At 50.6% G+C, this 13,513-nt stretch overlaps 1 protein-coding gene across 4 annotated transcripts in view; it reads right to left on the bottom strand.

Annotated features, from left to right (window-relative positions):
• The window catches only part of LIG1 (DNA ligase 1), a 39,074-nt gene extending 25,691 nt beyond the window's left edge, over window positions 1–13,383 (bottom strand). For 2 of the 4 annotated variants that reach the window (XM_017642360.3, XM_017642362.3), the window contains exons 1-6: window positions 13,244–13,383; window positions 8,686–8,751; window positions 6,360–6,449; window positions 5,473–5,608; window positions 3,049–3,175; window positions 421–516 (exon numbers count right to left, since the gene is read on the bottom strand). In XM_017642360.3, coding sequence (XP_017497849.2) covers window positions 421–516; window positions 3,049–3,175; window positions 5,473–5,608; window positions 6,360–6,449; window positions 8,686–8,702 — 466 coding nt within the window. In that variant the 5' untranslated portion in view covers window positions 8,703–8,751; window positions 13,244–13,383. Of the gene's footprint in view, window positions 1–420; window positions 517–3,048; window positions 3,176–5,472; window positions 5,609–6,359; window positions 6,450–8,685; window positions 8,752–12,729; window positions 12,846–13,243 lie in introns of those variants that run through there. The other 2 variants (XM_017642361.3, XM_037005910.2) reach the window with 2 other exon arrangements.
• Between the last annotated feature and the right edge of the window lie 130 nt (window positions 13,384–13,513).

The following is a 13,513-nucleotide window of genomic DNA, read 5'->3' as shown; positions in this document are numbered from 1 at the left end:
ATTTTCTCAAGTGCCCAAGTTGCTAGAACATAAACAGTTGTTTGTACACAGCTACTTAATAAACATAACTGCTAAAGTATCGGCCTAGGGACACCAGGAAACAATTACTAAGGCACTAAAGGTTCTGTGGAAGGCTGGGAACCTCTGCTTTCTGGGAAAATTTCTAAGGAAAATAAATCATTTAGAGAAAGACATCTTCCATAAAATAAACAGAAGATAAAAATGGAAAACTGCATGTGAATTAATATTGAATTAAGACGGCCAAGTGAGGGTATTCCAAAATGCTTTCATAACAGTGTTGGTGTGGGGGATTCAGGGACATCAGCATCAGACTGGGGGCCCCAACACCCTGTCCTCTCAGACAGGCCCCCCCCTCCGGATGCCCGCGCCACAGGCCACGTCGCCCGCCCCCCTCCTCACCGTCCTCCGCCTTCTTCCTCTTGGCTTCTCTGCCCTTGTCCTCGCTCTGCTCTTCCAGCACATCCTGAATTGTCCGTTTAGGAAGCTGCTTCCGAGCTGGGAGGGCAGAAGGTTTGGTGTGGCCGACCACGTGGTCAGTCTGCTCCCGCCCCAGTGAGCTCGGGCCCACCGATGATGAGGTGAGGACCCCTGGGAAAGCTCTGGGGCCCCTCCCGGTCTCTGCCTGCCCACAGCCACTGTCCCAGCACAGGCTTCATCCTTCATGCTCTGCTGTTTCCTGGCTGTGTGACTGTGAGTAGGTTACTCAATCACTCTGTGCCTCACTCTCCTGAATCTGCAGAATGGAAACAATCCCCAAAGGAAGCACTGATGGAATGTGCTCAGCCCAGAAGCCAACTCTAACGGATGTTCTCAGAGCCCCACCTGCAGCCCCAGGATCTTATATCAGCGTGTGTCCGAACAGCTCTTCTGGACCCTCAGCAGTCCATAAGTGGCTGGAAACCAACAAGCCCTGGGAGCAGCCCTCCCTGGTGTCTGATGAGAGAGAGCTGGTGTATAAACACCGGGCTCCGCACACCTCAGGCAGATAATTCTGAGGCACACACAATGCCATTCCCAAAGTGTTCTCAAAGAATTAGGCTCCAACTGCCCAATGCAGAGCCAACCAAAGAACGCGCCTTTTAGTGGCAACCTCGCCATCCCTGAATCACTGTGTTCTCTGCACTTCCCCAAGAAACGACTTGCACTTGAGTTCTTGTTCCAGAGCTCCCAGAGGACTCGGTACTCAGATGCTAACACATGCTGAACTGAGAGGCAGCGGCAATCATTTTCACTGCCATCTCCCATCTTCTCCCAGCCCCGTGGCTCCTTCACAGGGCCTGAGGGCCCTACCACCAATCCTGCTGGCTCTGACCTTCCTCTGCACAGCAAAACCAGTCACGTTTCCCCACCCACCACTCCAGGATAAACTCTTTGGACACCCTCCTGTTCTAGCCAATCTCTCCACATAGTCCACTTTATTTTCCAACATCGCTGAGTGGGTACTGTTCCCAAACACACCACGCTGTGCCACACCTCTGGGCCTTTGCACATGCTGTTTAGTGGCCCTTTGGGACCACTCAGATGTCACTTCCTCTAGGTAGAATTCTCTGACAGGGCCAATCTTAGTGTCAGCCCTGAGGGGGTGCCCTGAGCCACTCAGTTCATTATGACCACCTCTCTGTACACATGACCCAGCCCTTCCTGCTCACAGCCATCCCACAGCTCCCTAGCACCCACAGGACAAGGCCCAGGCTCCCTGGCCCAGCATGCAATGCTCTGTGGGAGCCAGCCCCACTCTTTCTCACTGCACACCACCCTCAGACTCTCCCTGCTCCCCAAATTGCATTCTACGTCCTAGGAACACTGAGGGTTTGGGATTCCCAAACATGCCTTGCTGCTCCTACATGGAGGCCTCTGCATATGCTGTTCTTGGCTGCAGGGCCTTCTTCAACAGAGCCACTCCAACTAAGACCCAGCTCTGACAGCACCTCCTCCGGGCCGGCTCAATTCAAGCTCCCACAATTATTGTTGATTCTTACACCAGCACCACCCAGTCACATACATGAACTTAAAACTTTCTAGCTGCTATAGTGAGAAAAAGAAAAAACCCAGGTGAACTTCATTTTAGAAAGATAGCTTACTTAACCCAATGTAGCCAAAATACTATGATTCCAACATGTTTTCAATTATTAAAATAAGTCATTAACACTTTTTTCCATGCTAAGGCTTCAACGTCCAATGTGCTTAGAACACATCTCATGTGGGGGCTAAATTTTCATCAGAAACACTTATCCGTGTTTAGGTTTCATACAATTTACAGTTGAAAATATAGAATCACGGATCCAGGTTACTCCAAATATATCTTGAAAGCCTCCAATAATTCAATCCTGTGTCAGCTTTCAAATTAAAATTTAATTAAAATAACATTAGACTTTGGTTCCTCAGTCACACTTGCCCCATTTATCAGCCTGCACAGCGTGTGGCTCTCTCACCTGTCTCTCCCTGGTACAAAATGTCCTGCCCCAATCCCCCAGGGAACAGAGGGGCCGCTAGCTCCCCAGGCTGGCCCTCCCTCCGCAGCCCAAGCACTAGCACACCGGGCCACCGGTGCTCCAAAGGGCCCTCCTGACCCCTCCGGCCCCCTGCTTGGCACTCTCTTCCCCCCGTTCCCTGTCCGCTCCTCTGGCCCTCAGGGCTCAGCTGGTAAGCCCCCTCCCTGAAGTCTCCCTGAAGTCAGGGCTCCTCCCCTCTGCTCCCACAGTAAGCTGTGCAGCCTCCATCACTACACATGCTCACCATTACAATAACCAACATTTACTAAGCAATTCCTATGCGCCAGGCCCAGTTCTAAGCATTTTACCCAGCTCACTTTCAACCCACCAAAGCCCTCTGCTGTAATTATCATCAAGAACTAAAGCTCAGAGAAGGTTAACCATTTGCCCAAGGTCACACAGACAGGGGATGGTGGAGCCATGCTCTTAACCACAACACTAAAATCAGAGCTGTCATGAGGATGGCCACCTGGCACAGAAATCCCCACGTGGAGGAGGGCAAGCACAGAAAAGGCAGGGGCCCAGGAATTCTTACCTGTGCGGCGCTTCAGGATCCCTGCTGGGGAGATGCCCACCAGGGAAGTGTCCGAGTGGGAAGGGCTGTTCTTCTGAAATGCAACTGGACTGGGAGGGGAGGCTTGCGGAGAGCCTGAGGCAGGCTTCTGGAAGGGGAAAGAAAGAGGATCTCTAGACTGAAAGGAAGGAGATGGCCCACCCAGCTGGGTCATTTCCCAAACAGCTGAGAGTAGAGAAAGACTCAGCCCTAGTTCAGGCCTTGCCCTCTTTTACCAGGCCATCACTCCACCCTCCTGAGTAGTTTCATGGCCACAGATTCTCCCCACCATGGACACCAACAGCAAATCTTTTTCCTAAAGTTCACAAAATCTTTGATTTTTAGCCAGGCAGACTGTGGTCCAACTAAAAACCACATTTCCCAGCCTCCTCTGCTGCTACAGGCAGGCAGGGGCCTCAATTCTACACAGTGCAATGAGAAGGGGGAAATGATGCACACTTTGCCCCCTTCAAACCACTTTCACTCAGTGGCCAGTGGAGTGCCCTGCTCTGCTCACTAGCAAGTGTGGACATTCACTTCAACAAGGGCATCTCGGTTATGATAAAAGCAACATATGGAAGCAGCCTGGATCCCTAACACTGTCAGACTTCCCCATGAATCCTGGACTTCCGGTGCTCTTAGAGAGAGAAATTAATTCACACCTTGCTTAAGTCACTGTTATTTGCATCCTGGTTTCAACTACTAGCTAATTCTCTTACAGGGCCCTGTGCCAGTTATTGAGCAATTGTCCCTCAGCTCCAAGCCCACCCATCCACTCTCCTTGTGATGCTGGGATTCTGCAGACCCCTGTCCTGCTCTGGCAGCCAGCTCTGGGTCAGGTGGCACCAATACAGGGCGCTAGAGGGAACTGTGAGAGCTGTATCCAATTACAGTATTTCCAACCGTCATAGGGCCTGCCATGCGGTGCCCCCTCAGACACACCAGCATCACCCGCCCCTCTGCCCAGGGCCACTTCCTGAACACTGAGTCCCAGGCCCACAGGGCACCTTCTCCAAGCTCACAGACCCCAGCACCCACCAGCCAGCATCTCCACCATGAAGGTCTGACTTCTGGCTCCACACCCTGCAGCTGCCACCTCCATGATGCCTTAGAGCGCTCTTTTTACGCCTCTAGTTAGCTCGTTAATAACTGCACACCTCGTTGACAGTTTGTTGTTAAACTCTGTTCAAATCACTCATGGGGTTTGTCTCCTATTGGGACCCTGGTGGGCCCCAAGAGGATGCTTTGAAGACCATCCTGGACCCAGAGCTTCTTCTGTCCCTCTCCTGCTCAGAACTGTTTCACGGCTCCACAGCAGCCACAGTGTGGGCAAAAAGGCCAACCTCCTAAAGACGTCCCCGTCCTGCTCAGTCCCCAGAACCCATGGCCATGTTTGATTACGTGGTAAAGGGTAACTGAGGCTTCAGAGGGAACTAAGGTGGTGAATCAGCGGCCCTTAGGATGGGCTGATTATCCTGTGTTGTCCTGGCGGGCCCAGTGCCACGACAAGGGCCTAACAAGTGCAGGAGGGAGGCAGGGTGAGATGTGACTACAGAAGAAAGGCACAGAGCAGCCTGGACAATAGAGGAAAGGTGGCCTCTGGAAGCTGGAGGCAGGGAGACGGATTCTCTGTGGAACCTCTACAGGGACCACGGCCCTGCCACCACCGTGATTTAGGCCCAGGGGCACCCGTCAGACTCCAGGCCTCCAGAACATGAGACAGTAAACTTAGGTCAGCTTAAGCCCCTAAATTTTTTGGCAAAACATGGCAGCAAATGGGAAACTAATGCAAGTAGTCAGGGCAGACGTCACTGAGGTGACATCTGGGCAAAGCCATGAAGAAAGTGCGCGGTCAGGCCGTGTGTGCTCTAGGGAGGAGGCCCGGCTGGCAGACCTGAGAAAGCGGGGCAGAGTGAGCCAAAGGAGAGTTGTGGATGAGGTGGAGGGGGGCCGGGAGGATGCCTCATGGGGGCCCATAAGGCCCAGCTTCAGCCTGAGCTGGTAACACTGGGAGTTTGAGGAGAGCAAAGAGGATCTGACTTCCCCACCAACAGACGGACAAGCACGGTACTGGGACATGCGCCACAGAGCAGCAAACACACACTCAAGGGCTTAAACAAGGGAAGGCAGGAACCAGTGTCACTGGAGAAGGTGAAGAGCCCCCAACAACAGGAGACACGGGACTTATTTTTAAGCCCTGTATTTGCGGCAGGCATCATTCTTCCCAGGAGGCATGGTACAGGTGAGGCAGCCGAGGCACAGCGAGATCAAGGGGCCGCCCCAGGTCCCAGGGCTACAGTCACAAAGTCCAGGCCATCCGCCTGCTCTGGGACACAGCCACTAAACCCTTCCACCTCCTGGGTCACGTCTCCAGAGCTGCGAATGGGCAGGCTGATGGGGACCTACCTGGCCTTTGGGGGACGTGAGGGCTTCATCCTCCTCCTCCCCTTCACTGCCCAGGACCCGGGCCGCCTTCCTCCCTGGCCGCTTCACAGGAGAGTCACCCTCGGGCACCACTCCATTCCGCTCTTTCAGTGCCACCCTGGGAGGTGGGAAAATGGGGGTGTTCCAGAAGGCAGAGTGGGGACACTGCCCAAACACTCCAGCTCCTTTACTACATTTCATTCCTTTCCCACCCAGCATTCAATGAACATTTTTCTAGGGTATTCCTTGGCATTACTCTTACTTCCCTTTTTTTAAAAATTTAGGTACACCAATGAAATGCACAAATCTTAGTATACAGCTCAGTGCATTTTGGCATGCATTTACACTTACGTAACCATGGTATATACTCTTAATAATCCATCCATCCTTTGACGGCAAGTCTCCTTTGAAGGCCTTCCATGTGCCCACCCACCCTGGGGCGAGTGATGCTGAGGAGATGGGAGTCCCAGCTTAGGGCAGAGACTGGCTTCCGGCATTCATTTGTAGACCCAGTTTTTCAGTCATACAGGCATCTAAGTTTAAGCTAGGTACGTGGCCACTCAGCTAGGGAGCACACTTCCTAACCTTCCCTGCAGCTAGGTATGGTCACATGATAGATGCTGACCCACAGGGCGGAGTGGTGTGACTGATGCATGCGACTTGCTCCGGGCTGCTCGCCCCAGCACCTGGCCTGGCTGACCCGCTTTGACAATTCTGAGGCTCTGGATCCAGCTGTACCTGAAACTGGACCTACTTTGGACTTCCTACTTACTGGAGTCAAAATTCCCTTTAGGGGCCCCACACATTTGGACGTGGGTTTGAAACAGCTGTAGCAGAGTCCTGACTGATGAAGGAACAAACTTACGCACTTGGGAGGGGACTCTGCGTCTCTGATGCTGTTGGATGTCTCCCTCTCTGGTTTCTTCGCTTTGCCCTCTTTCTTGGGTTGGAAAAAAGACCTGGGGGAGCATAGGAATGGGATGGAAAGGGGGAATAATAACAGCACCAGCAACCCTCTGACCAGTGCCATACCCTGCAGCTCCAGATGCCCATTCCTGTCCCGGCACATAACAGAGAGTTTCAAACAACCCGTCTTAATGAGAAGAGTAAGGCTCAGACAGAGAAAGCAACACTGCCTATTTTTCTGTCCCAACTTCCCAATTTTCAGCCAGCAAGTATTAAGTTGGCACTTATCAGGTGCCAGGGCCTATCCGGGGCCCTAGGGATTCAGCAGAGACCCAGACACACACAGTCCCCACCCTTGAGGGGTTGACACTCTAGTGGAGGAGGAAAATGTAACTAGCAAAGTATACAGTGTTCTTAAGGAGGTGTTAAGTGCTCTGAAAAAGACAAAGTGAGGTGCCACGGCTCCTTCACTGGCTACACTGGGCTGCTGCTTCCAGAGCACTGAGAGGGAACACCTGGGGCCTGGTGGCAAAGAGACCTCACCAACACTCTTCACCTCATTGCCCAACACCCCAACCTACTCTTGAGAACATCAGACACATGAAATCAAGGGACAGTTCACCGGTATCATGACAAAGAGTCTGAGAAACCATCCCCCAGAGGAGACTGAGGAACAACTACATGAACGTGCTACTGCAAACTGGACCTCGGAACAGAGGGGGACATCAACAGGTAGGCCGGCTGAGACCCTGATCGGGTGCGTGTGGCGTTCACACTAAGTCACCAACGTGAGCTCCGTACTGTGACAAAAGGACCACAGCAGTGTAAGATGTCACCATGGAAACTGGGTGAGGAGTGCACAGGAACTCTCTGTACTGTCCACAACTTTCCTGTACATGTAAACTCATTCCAAAATAAATAGTTGACCAAATCTTTAAAAATAAATAAATAAATGTAAGGCTGGAGGCACCAGGGGAAGGAGTGAGCCTGCTGGACAAGCTCAGGCCTCACCAAGCAAGGCGAAGAGACCAACAGGTTCCATTCTGACAACATTCCAGGAGTCCCGAACTAGAGCCCTCCCCCAAGCTAGACGAGTAGTGGTAACTGTCCAGTGCCTGGCTAAAGGCCAATGAGAGACCCCACGTACCCTAGGCGAGCGATCCTCCCTCCACTGTACACCTTTGCTCTGCCTCCCCTGCCTCCTTTAAAATCTTGCTGCCTGCCCTGCTGGGCGCGACTTCTCCAGCCTCCATTTACACAGACTGGTGAGCCTCGCCCGGGATTGCGCTCGAATGAACTGCCTGGCCCTTTGTTGCCTCTCGTCGCCTGCTTATTTCAGTTAGAATTTATCTTACAATAAATAAAGCGAAGCAAGGGGCAGAAAACCATCTAAGGCGCTATCAGCCCAGGACAGACTATCCCCAGCTTCTATCATGTGAGAAAAATGCAGCCCGGGATTGTGTAGGCCACTGCCTCCCAGGCCTCCACGGTGGACATCCAGGTCTGAGTCTCTCTAGAATCCTTCTCCCTCCTTCTGGGAACAACCCCTCTGTTTTCCTCTTGGGCTGCCCCTTTCCCCCAAATCCTCTCAGTATCTCTGATTTGCGGGGCCTGCTCTTTCATCCATGGCAGGGGTGTGCCAATGCCCCAGGCCTGCCGATCAGAGCCCTGCATGCCTAGGGCTGCAGAGGTTGGCCCAGGCCCAGGCACGTGGCCCGGGCGGGGCCAGTGAAGCTTGATTCTAGCTACTGTTGGGACAGATGGGAGCGAGACGCCCTCTGTCCAGTGGGACTGCTAACTCTAGGGTGCTGCAGGCCCAAGGAAGAGAGCTGGGCAGCCCGATCACGTCGAAGAACACAGAGCTAAACAACGGCACAGACGCCCAGGATGGTGTTCTAGCAACTGGATCCAGCCAAGCCTGAGGCCATTAATTCCGGAAGGTTTCACCCACACAAGCCAAGTACTCACTTGGCCTTTACCCTCTGGATGCTAATGGCAATCCTCCACTCCCCGCAGCTTAGGACAGCCAGCAATGTCTCCAGACAATGCCGGATATTCTCTGCAGGGCCAAACCACCACCGGTGGAGAACCACGGGATTAGGGTTTCCTGAACCTTGCAAGTAAAACATTTTGGTTAACACACTGCCCGCTTTCCATACCCCACTCCCCATTTTCTGTACTGCTCAATCCTGGGAATTCCGCCTTGAAGACTAACTTGAGTTGCTGGGAGAAAAGGCACAGTCAGCAAGCAGGGAGAACATGAAGTGTAAGGCTGGGAGGGGTCCTTACATGATGCTTCGCTGCATGACGGCGTCTGGATTCTCCCTTCCTCCTCGCCTCTTCTGTCAGCTGTTCCTAAAACAGATACCCGCATACTCGGTGAGGGTTTTGCTTGCGCAGAGACCAAAGCACATAATCCTCCTTCTTTCAGAAAGAGAAATTCACAAAGTCAGAAACACAAGCTGCCCTGTCAAGACACTCCCGTTTTCATGGACCAAAATAATTTGCTAGTGAGATTCATTAGTGACAAAAAAGAGTTCCAAGTCAGAGAACAAGTTAAGAAGCCTCCTTTACAATATGCGGCCTGCTCTTTGTCTCACATGAAAACACACTGAAGCCCTGAAGGTATTTTCAGTTTCATTTGGGCTTTTTTTTTTTTTTTTGGGAGTTAAATTTTAGGATAAGCGAAAAATTGTTTCTAGGTGGTTATATAATATCCTAAACGACTGTAAAACGTACAGTTCATTAAATCACATATCCACTGGCATACATAAATCAGCCCTGGACAGTTCCTAAGGTATACTGTTAACTGAACCGAAGGGAGGAATATCACGGGGAGCAAGCACCTCACTCCCAAGGGCGCCATGCCGCATGATGCCGTTTACAAAATGACACAACACGACAAGGGGACGAAGTGAGCGCTGCCAGGGTAGGGATAAAGGGGAAGGAATATAAAAAGGTATCACAGGGCATTGCTTTGTGGTCCCAAATCCTGACTGTGGGGCTGGGTACAGATCTCGAGGTGGTTCCAATGTCTGAGACAGACACACAACCAAACAAGCCCCGCGGCCCAGCCGGCAGTGCTGCCCAATTCTAACTTCCTGGTTTTGATACTGAACTACAGTTGTATAAGATGGGTACTCTTTTTACAACTTCTGGTCAGTCTCTAACTCAAAATAAAAAGCAAAAAACAAAACAGAATGAAGACACTCTACTCATACTGAAAGAAATCTGAGGCATATTCAGTAACAGTTAAAATAATAATAATAATAATAATAATAATAATAATAATAATAAGGGAGGCAGAACAGTGTGTATAGCATGCTACCCACTTTGTAAGATGGAAAAGCAAGGTTCATTGGTAGCGTTTGTATTTACCAAACTGGAGCTCTGGAAAAACAGTCAAGAAATCGGCAAAAGTGGCTGGGGGAGAGCAGGCTGACTGGAGTAGGGTGTGAACCAGACTGGTCAGTGTATACCTCTACCTGACTGTATTTTGAACCATGCATAATAAATAACCATATTTATTACTTGTTCAATTTTGTTTTTAAACAGTAAATCTAGGCCCCACAGACTTTTTTTTAATGGTATCACTAATATACAATCATATGAGCAACACTGTGGTTACTACATTCCCCCCATTATCAAGTCCCCCCCACATGCCCCATTACAGTCACTGTCCATCAGCGTAGTAAGATGCTATAGAGTCACTACTTGTCTTCTCTGTGCTATACCGCCTTCCCCGTGCTCCCCTCACCCCCGACATTATGTGTGCTAATCGTAATGCCCCTTATTCCCCTTCTCCCTCCCTTCGCGCCCACCCTCCCCAGTTCCTTTCCCTTTGGTAACCGTTAGTCCATTCTTGGGTTCTGTGGGTCTACTGCTGTTTTGTTCCTTCAGTTTTTGCTTTGTTCTTATGCTCCACTGATGAGTGAAATCATTTGGTACTTGCCTTTCTCCCACAGACTTTTCTAACTTTATTACCCAGGCCCCACCCTCCCCCAGGCTCCCTGGGGAGTGGCCTTGCCCACCCCCAGCAGCCAGTCCCCTCTGCTCCCTTTGAGCACTGGAAGAAATGCCTGGATGCCTCCCTGGGCCCCAGCTGTGGTGGTCAATGGTACTTCCCTCATCATACACACTGCGGGGACCCTGTCCTGTGTTCTCCTGATCAATTGTTTCTCTCTCCAATCAGATTCGGAGCCTTGGCGCAATGGGCTGTGCCTGATTCACTCCTGTCTCCAAAAATTATTTCCCAGATTTCACATATTCTTCATACCACCTTTGCAATTTTCACCCCACCTATGTAAAACTTGAATTTTTTTTTTTCGCTTAATGTTTTTCCTGGTAAAGAATCAAATTTTTATTAACTGGGTGCTTACTAGGTTGAAGGCACTATTCCAAGGGCTGCACACAAATTAATTCATGCAAAACTCATTACAATTCATTATTGACCTCATAATACAAATGAGGCCATAGAAGCAGAGGTCAAGTAGTTTGCTCAAGGTCACCCAGACTACTGGATTGCAGAACCAGGATCCAAAGCCCAGTACCTGGTTCCAAAGTCCATGAACTTAACCACTAACTATTCTAAAGGTGAGGAAGGTAGGGGACTGTCTGTACTGGGATTGAGGAGTATGTAGGTGGCCCCGTGGGGGTGTTGACATAATTGTAACAACAATAATCAACCCAATCAAGCATTTTCTGTTTATCCCCATTTCATGAACGAGGAAACTGAGGCACAGAAAGGTCGTATCACTTGCCCTGAATCACAGAGCTCACAGGTGGCAAAGGGGGGAACCCAAATCCAGACCACCTGGCTCCAGGTTCTAGGCATTCCACACTCCCATTTCTGTCACTCCCATTGATAGAAGGACAGCATCACTTATCATAAGAGACAGCCACAAAAATAAAAGGAACAAAGCCGAATTATTAGGTTCTAGTTAAACAGGGTTGGGGGCTGAAGACTGTGAGCTGAGGCCTGCTGCTCTCTGTTCAAAGTGGTAAGTAGCCAAGTGCTGGAGAGACGTGAAAGGCACCTTGGCACCAAACTGAGCCTTTCTCTTTAAGACAAACTGAAAAAGATGACAAAGGGATTACTTTATTATGAGTTATATTATTTAATGTCATATCCATACACACCACTTCAAGTTTCCTTAAGTATGTGGTAATTTTACATGTGAAACACATACAGAAAATGCTTTTATTGCTTAAAGAAGCACGCTGAAATAAATAGGGACAAAATGTCATGTCATGATGACAATTACTTAAAATATTTCAGCATATGCCTAAAATTTACTTTAAAATAACTCAGGGTTTTTTTTCAAGGGGAAGGAAGAATATAGATGAAATAAGAATGAATGTATTTTGATAATTCCTGGGGTTGGGTAATGAATACATATGGATTCAATATACTTTTGTTTATGTTTAAAACTTCTACAACATAAAAATTTCTTCCAGGAAATTAGATTATGCAAATAGCAAAAAAGTTAACAGTTGCAAAATCAAAATGATGACATAGTATTATCTTAGCTGCTTTAATTTTCAGTAAGTTTGAAAATATTTATAAATCAAATTTTTAAAAAGTAACTTAATTAGGAATAAAAATATAATTTGAGCATATAGCTCACAGGTCAGACTTCAGGAAAATCAGTAATGTAGGGAATGAACCCCCTCAAAAATATCAAGTATTGGTATGAGCCTCTCGTTTCAGAAAGTTATCATCTATCCTGCACATTAATTATTTGCAAATGTGGGATCTTTTCTTCCCAGCAGTCAGAGTCCCTGCATTCATCTCCACACCCAGAACAGAACCTTGCACAGAATTCACTGAACGCATCTCCTAAGACTTTTGGTCTCTGGGGACAAATAATAAAGGAAATCCAGTACCTGCTCTTGAAAAAGCTTACGGGTCCCACACTCGCAGATGCGCAAAATGAATCATCTACTAACACACTACAAGGATGGAGAGGGTCAGTGGCTGCCCGGAGGAAGGGTTGACTACCAAAGAGAGACACATTTTTAAGGGTGATTTAACTTCTGTGCACCTTGATTGTGGTGGTCGCTACGCACCTCTACACACCAGCACAAATGCCCCTCCCTTCTCCCCCGCCAAGTTCCTTCCCCCTTAACGAAGGACCTCAACATCTTTCTCGCTTCCCTCGCCTGGCACCTTTGGTCCTTCCAGTAACCCTCACGGCAACATAAAACCCAAATATATCACTACTCTCCTAGGCCCCATTCCCACAAAACTTCTATAGCCCCACCCCTTCACCCCTTCTCAGGACGACCAAGAAGTGTAGCCCGTCCCTTCATCAGGCATACACCAGGGCAGACCTCTTCATTTCCAGGTTGCCTTTGCCAAGCCCTAGATCTTCCCTGCGGTCTCTCCTGGGCCCCACCTCCGTCCACGTGGGCCTCCGCTTTAAAAGCGACCTCGTCACCCGCTTCCCCTGGCCCCACCCACTTCCAGGTAGGCCCGCCTCCCCGGTCTTCCAGTTTCCGGTGGCCCCGCCCACCCAAGCCTTACCCTGGCCCAGCCCTCATCCTTCTAGGACCCCGCCCCCTTCCAAGTGCCACCGCTCCTCCAGGCCTCTTCTCAAACCCTGTCTGGTTCAATTGGCTCCTGTCCTCGTCCACCCTCTACCTGGCTCTCTCCCTCCGACAGATGCCCCCGCCCGCTCCAGCGGCCCGGTGCCGGCGCTCTTCCCTCCCCGCCGCCTCAGCGTCCTTTACGCCCGTGCCTCTGCAGCCGGCCAACCAGCCATGCTATGAGCCCCGAGCGTATAATGGGCCCCGAGCGTACAACACGCGCGCAGCCCCTCAGACCCTCGCGGGCAGCACGACTTGCCTCTTGTCGGCCCCGTGCGCCGCTCTCCTGGGCGTCACACCCGGAACCGCTCGGCGCTCGACTGAAGTCTCAAATTCGCGCCACGGAATTCGCGCCCAGACTGCAGGGGTCGGGAGACGTCGCGCCGCCTCAGCTTCACGAAGGACGCTGGGAGTTGTAGTCTTCTCGACGGCAGGCGTCCAGGAAAGGGGATGACGTGAGGCAAGCCCTCCCGCAGAGCACGCCGGGAAACGGCCCGAGCCTAACCTCGCTCTGGGTGGGCGGATTTGG

The sequence above is a fragment of the Manis javanica genome, chromosome 17 (genome assembly GCF_040802235.1).
Source record: "Manis javanica isolate MJ-LG chromosome 17, MJ_LKY, whole genome shotgun sequence".
NCBI lineage: Eukaryota > Metazoa > Chordata > Mammalia > Pholidota > Manidae > Manis > Manis javanica.
Note: the sequence above shows the minus strand (reverse complement) of the source record. Positions and strands in the feature narration are given on the sequence as shown.